Source organism: Gekko japonicus, unplaced genomic scaffold (genome assembly GCF_001447785.1).
Source record: "Gekko japonicus isolate JY-2015 unplaced genomic scaffold, Gekko_japonicus_V1.1 scaffold421, whole genome shotgun sequence".
NCBI lineage: Eukaryota > Metazoa > Chordata > Lepidosauria > Squamata > Gekkonidae > Gekko > Gekko japonicus.
Genome location: NW_015164195.1, coordinates 619,749 through 626,385, shown reverse-complemented (window position 1 = coordinate 626,385; position 6,637 = coordinate 619,749). Strand labels below are relative to the sequence as shown.

Below are 6,637 nucleotides of genomic sequence, written 5' to 3'. Positions count from 1 at the left end.
AGCCTCCAGATACAACAGATCTGTGTATGCATCTGCACACATGACAGATCTCGGACTGAGCCACAAGAGTTTGTTTTCACTTGTTTACAATACCATGGCTATCTGTCCTGAATGTTTACGATATGGGTGAAAAAGAATTTTAAAATGAAAAACATTTGTTCCGGAAATTTAAAACAAAATCTCCTGATGTTGTTGTTTTCTACAATCATCTTGTACATACCCAAGGAATTGTTAAAAGTTTGGTGAACACTGACATGCCCATATGAAAGGCGACATGACAGAAGAATTTTGTGAACGCCTGGAAATAGATATCTATTTCAGCTCCCTCAACATCTGTTCCAAAAGTTTATTCATTATGCCTTGTAACGCCATGTAAACACCCCACCCTGTCTGCATTCTTTATTCATTGGGGTGAGACGGGAATGAAGGCAAAATTCAGTAAGTGGTCAAATGAAGTTGCTTGCCCCTGTGATCCAGTCTTGGAGGGGACATAACTCAGTGGTTGAACATACAGTTTGCATGCAGAATGTCTCAGGTTCAATATGTGGCATACCCTGTGGCAGGTGCAGACGTTGGAAAACACTTGTCCCCACCTAAGACCCTGAAGAACGACTGCTAGCTGTATTAGGTAATAGTGAGAAGGGCTGTGCATTCAGGAAATCCTGAGTGGAAGATATACATGTTTTGGGTTGTTACTGCAGTTTTCTGAAATGGTTACACAAATCTGGGACTCTTGGGCATTCAAAAAAACACCTGGCCCTTTCAAAAATCCACATAATTTTTCATGCTCGGGTGTTTACCATCAGGCATCTTTTCTTTTGGTTCTCCAAATTTCCCAGGTAGTGGCTGAGGGAAGGTGACTTCTAGCCGGCATAAGCCAAGCACAGGAACCTGCAGAGCTGCCATTCTAGACAGTTCATTTTCCTTTTCCCTTCTCTGCTTTGAGGGGGCAGAGCCTTATCTTATTCTGTAAGTGGAATGCCTGGGGCATGTTGTGCAGGGCTCATAGAGCTGAAACCCTTGAAACTTGGGTGCCCTTTAGTGTAATTTTGGTGTCATGCGGTTGAATAAACAACCACTCCAGCCCCCTGAAAAGGTCCTCTATAAACAATATCAGAACTGTTATTCTCCTTCTCTCCCTCATTCCATACTTTATGAAACAACTAACGGACCACAACAAGAAAGGATGGCAAACACAGAATCTTCAATGGAAAAATATTTTTATTATCAGTCAGTCACTGTAAGAGTAGAGAAAAATGAACGCAGACAGTTTTTTGTTTTTTAAATACTGATGGCTGGTTGTCAAGGTTTCAGTTTCAATTCTCTTCGCTTCACTGTTCACCTTGTCATGTATTAGGGGGGAGGGAATTCCTGAGGGGGGAGTGGGTGGGATGAGTGCTTGCTTGTAGTAGCCATAATTATTCCTCAAGTTGCACCCCTCGTATATCTGTCAGGGTTGTCATAGAAATGCTAGTGGCGGAATGCTGACTTATGCATGGGGTGTGGGGGTGCATTGGGTTTTACCTATAACCTCTGAAGTTATCGGGCTTTCTTCAGTCCTGACAAAGAACCAGTTCCTATAAGTAAACATATCTCTAATAAAGCTTCACTGCCAAAAGTGTGGTGGAGAGTATTTTAACTGGCGATCTGACACTGGTGCCATTCCCGCCCTCCTCAAGGAATCAGTGGAGAGAAGTACGCTTGCACCAAGAGGCACCTATTTAGTGTGTGTGCATTAAGTGCCATCAAACTGGTTCCAATTTATTGTGACCCTAGGATTTAATGACCTCCAAAACTTCTTATAGTTAACAGCCTTGCTCAGGTCTTGCAGACTGTGGCTTCCTTGATTGAGTCAATCCACCTTCCTCTTTTTCTGCTGCCTTTCACTTTTCCTATCATTATTGTCTTTTCCAGTAAGTCTGGTCTTCTCATAATGTAACCAAAGTACAATAGCCTCAGTTTGGTCTTTTTAGCTTCTAGGGAAAGTTCAGGCTTGATTTGATCTGAAACCCAATTTTTTGGCAGTCCACGGTAGCTGTAAGGCTTAAAAATTATGGGGCCTTTAGGTTAGAGGAAGAGCTATGTTGTATGAAAATGTGGTGCCATTATCTTTAAAAGCAACTGCTCCAGGCCCTTGAATTGGTTCCCTGTTGAAAACAACAGTGTCAACATTCCAGAACACACATGCACAAGCACGCACGCACACACATGCGCGCGCACACACACACAAATGTTAATATGACACATTAAATGATGCAAGATTCCACAGTAGGATCCATAATAATTTATAGTGACTCACTGGCCAGTCAATTCAATCCCAAGGCACTAACAATGGAGTAACAATGGAGTCTAGATTTAGTTTAAAGGGTCAGGAACTATGGTAGTTTTGTAGAAAACACAAAATGTTTAGTCTTTCCCTTCTTCCATGGGACTCAAGACTGTGGCCTGTAAGTTTCTCTCAACAAAGCATGAGGCAGATTAGGTTGAAAGAGTGCCCCAAGGTCACCCAGTAAGCTTCAAGGCTGAACAGAGATTTGAACTTGTGTCTTCCTAGTACAGCATTCTAACTACCTGACAATACTGGGTCATGCCAAAAGATGTGGCCTCGATGAAACTCTTCTTCTGCCTCATTTAAGGCTCTTGCCAAGATGTCTTCATATGTCCTTGAAGAACAGCTTTGTGCCTTCACCTTCCTCCAGTTCCCCAGTCAAACATGCCCTTTCAGCTGCTTCGCTGTCCAGCTTGCAAATCAGAACTGGAATGCGCCCATAACTCTGGGAAACTATATTTACAGCAGATTGTAACTTCAAGGACACACCTCCAGTGGTATCATGTGGAAGCACAGATGTGAGCACTGGTGGCTCCATATTTCCATCGGGGCCAACAGTAATGTAATTTACAAGTCTAGCACCTGTTCCAGAACAGACACATGATTCAAAATTAACATGACATGGAAACACATCCTAGAATGCAACATAAACAGGCTCACCTTGAAGAAAAAGAACACTGCATTTGGAAATAATGGCATTAATCTTTAAACCAGGTCATCTCCCAGTAACACCTAACAAAAATTATGACTCAAGGTGGTTAAGACAAAGGCCGAGGAATCTGGAGACCCAAACTTTCTTCCATGTTCTTTTTGTGATTTGAACATCATTGGCAGGGGGGAGGAAAATTTTGTTGGCAGCAAGCTAGCAACAGCTGAGTTCCATCTGAGCCAGGCTTGTCTTCCTCTCCTTGCAGATACTATAGAACTTGAGCAAGGTCAGAAGCACAAGCCCTTGGCAGCCAGCTGAAGAGCAAGAGTCAAAGACCTTCAGCTCTTACCTGTGACTCACAGACTGTTCATTCAGAGCAAGCCACTGAATACTACACTGGCCCAAGATGGATTTCTTTGGATCAACTTGATAGTACATTAGTATTCCTGTTTTCCTTTTAAAATATCATAAAAACCTAGTCTCACACTCAACTGCTTTTAATGTTGCTGTTCAAAAAGAAACAACAGGAAAAACAGACTGAAACATACTCCTGAAACATGCAACTACTATTGTGTACCTGGTTTGTCAGGTGGACAGCTGTATACTCCATTCACATCTGTGAGAAAGACAACTTGTCTAGGAGAGAATTTTTGAGCAAGAATCTGTAAAAGTAAACATTTAATATGGAAGTTGCTTCACAGTGAGTTAGTTCGTTGGTCTATCTAGCGTAGTAACTGGTGGCAGCTACTCAGCTAGCCAGCTACTCAGACTGGTGGCAGCTAAAGAGACCGCTACTTGATATTCTTTAAAGGGATGTGAAGTATGGGTTTTTATCACTATGGTATGCCTTCCCTTCTAATTGTGCATCATAACAATCCAAGGATCTTGTCTTATCATTCATCCTGTGTCTTACTCTTCTATCTGAAAATTCACAGAAACTATTGTGAGGATGACCATTTCCCTATCTATTCCAAAGAGAAGAACCACAGAAATGAGACTTGACTGCAGTTCAGGGATGTTTTCTTCAAACTATTTGCATATATGTGACATGTTGAAATTAAATCAACAGTTTTCACCTAAATATTAGGAAGAATTTCCTGACAGAACAGTTCCCTAGAACAGGCTTCTTTAGGAGGTGGTGGGCTCTCCTTTGGAGGTTTGTAAGCAGAGGCTAGATGGCCACCTGACAGCAATGCTGATTCTATGCATTTTGGCACATCATGAGAGGGAGGGCAGGAAGGGATGAACCAGTGCTTGGTCCTCATGGCCCTTTCTTACAGGTCCAGGGTAATGTCAATTGCCACTTTGAGATCAAGAAGGAATTTTCCTTCAGGCCGGATTGGCCCAGGGATCCTGGAGGCTTTTTGCCTTCCTCCAGGCATTAAGCAGGGGCCACTGGGGGAGTGGAGGGGGGAGGCAGCTGTTGTTGGATTGGATTTGACTTTCTGGCACTGTGCAAGGGGCTGTACTAGATGAGCCTTGGGTCACTTCCACCTCTATGTTTCAGTAAGGCAAAGCCCAACCTTATTACAGTTGTGCATGAAAATGTGCCCTCCCATTCCCCATCTCTTACCTCTATGATGGCATCTCCAGATAAAATGCAGCAGTGCTGTTCCAAGTCCAGTGCACAGTCACCATGTAATACCGGGACATAACCAGAGTCCAAAACATCTTTCACTGTATCAATACCAGCCTGATTGACATTTTTAAATGCTGTCTTCCAGGTTCCAAAAGGCTTTTATAAAGACAACAAGGACAAACAATATTTATCCAATCCACAGGCTGGATCCCAGCCAGCCCATTTTGCTGGTTTGTTTCTCTGGTTCAAGGAACCTTCCCCCAAATTCAGAATCGCTGAAGCATGATGAATTCCTGCCTAAGTAATGAATGAAGTGATCTTACAAAACAAAACTGAAGCAGTGATTAATTGATGAGACATATGGGTAGATACATTAATTCACTGGTGGAGCTACACATTTAAGGCTGCAATTTTGTTGCTTTTAAAAGAAAACAGAATGGTAGCATTTATTTATTAAACTGTACATTTCTGAACACTTATTTTAAAAAGGCAACTACATATTTTGACAGTGTGCTAATATATTTACATTTAGTTGAATAAAAACTTGAAATAAAGAAGATAACATCCACTAAAAATTCTTTAATTATTTGACATTATGTTCTGAAGACAGAAGACTAAGATGATTTAGGGCAGATCCAAGACCTCTGCATGCCCCAATGAATGCTCCAACATTTAACTACATGACAATTCCCCAATTCCTCTCCTCCACCCATGGTTATTTCTTCCCTAGAAGGACATCATAACATAAAAAGAAGAGAAGACAGACAACAGGTGCCATTACCGAAATGCCCACTGCTGGAACTCCACTCCTTACCAACTGATCTGTCACCAGATGGTTCAGCTGTGGGGACAGAAAAAGTGTCACCGAAACCCTAAAAACTTTCACGTCTCACTTTCCTGTACTCAATTTGTAATATTAGTTAGGTAATATTTCTCCATTTTAAAGGAACCACAAGAGGGTTGGGGGACAGAAAAGCAACAAAATTGGCCTGGTGTGTTTATTGTATCTGTTTCAAAGGTTTCATATGGAACATCTGGAGACACCAGATCACTTTAATTTGTTTGCAGTGTTGCTGTCAAGCTGCTTGCATTCCCAGACACGCAACAGACCATATTGATATCCAAGAATAAAGTCTGTGAATATTATAGGGCTTGGAATAAGTCAGCCTTCTATTTTTTTCAATAGTCCAACACTTGGAGGCTCAGAAAGCAGAGTAGTGGTAGCACTGGCAAAGCTTTCTGCCATTTTTGTCACAAACCAGTCCAAGGTATAAGATATTGTGGTGTGATTTTGACTCTGATCTTCTGGGCCCTGCCTGTAGTAGAGTTGCCATCCCCCCGGTCAGGCCAGGGGATCCTGATTTTGGGAGCCCCAATCCACAAATCTGCACCCACATCCAGTCCAGCATTTCCTCAGGACAGTATGTGATGATAATCTTTTGTTACATTAAAGAGACCAACAAACTCCAGTATGTTGGCAACGAGTCCACAGAAACATTGTGGACAATTATCAGGAAGACTTGCTTATTCACTGGCCCTTGTGTGAAAGCACACAGACCTCAAGATGGCCTAGTGATCTCTGATTTCCTGCACAGATGCCAAGCCAATTTGGGCTGGGATGGATGAGGTTTCAATCCTTCTCTTTAGCACCAACTTGAATATAACGTAACCATTTATGACGTGAGAGGAGCCCTGCCAGGTACAAGCATTAGATTCCTCTGAAGGTACCACGTGGTTGTCTGAGGCCGGACAGTGAGTTATTGCTGCCGGCTGCAGACACCTTGGACTCTAGTCAAGAAAGCATCACTGCAGTGATATGATGCAATTAGTTCCAATGAAGCTGTCAGTGCCACCTTTGACATCCCTTCCTAGTTTAATTTGTGTTGAGAACCAGAATATCACCTCATTGTTCTTCACAGAATCAAAATTTCAGGATTGTCTCAAAATGGAGTATTTTATTCATTTAATTCATTTGTACCCAGCTTTTTTCCCCAATGGGGAACCAAAGTGGCTTATATTATGCTCTTCTCCTCCATTCTGTCCTCACAAAGCCCTGTGGGGTAAGTTAGGCTGAAAGCGT

General features: G+C 42.3%; 1 protein-coding gene across 1 annotated transcript in view; it reads right to left on the bottom strand.

Moving 5' to 3' along the window:
- Positions 1–2,060: 2,060 nt before the first annotated feature.
- The window catches only part of LOC107107948 (glutamate 5-kinase-like), a 48,871-nt gene continuing 44,294 nt past the window's right edge, over positions 2,061–6,637 (bottom strand). Inside the window, exons 3-6 of the mRNA XM_015408315.1 lie at positions 5,339–5,398; positions 4,552–4,713; positions 3,556–3,640; positions 2,061–2,911 (exon numbers count right to left, since the gene is read on the bottom strand). Of these exons, the coding sequence (XP_015263801.1) occupies positions 2,655–2,911; positions 3,556–3,640; positions 4,552–4,713; positions 5,339–5,398 (564 nt within the window). The 3' untranslated portion in view covers positions 2,061–2,654. The remainder of the gene's footprint in view (positions 2,912–3,555; positions 3,641–4,551; positions 4,714–5,338; positions 5,399–6,637) is intronic.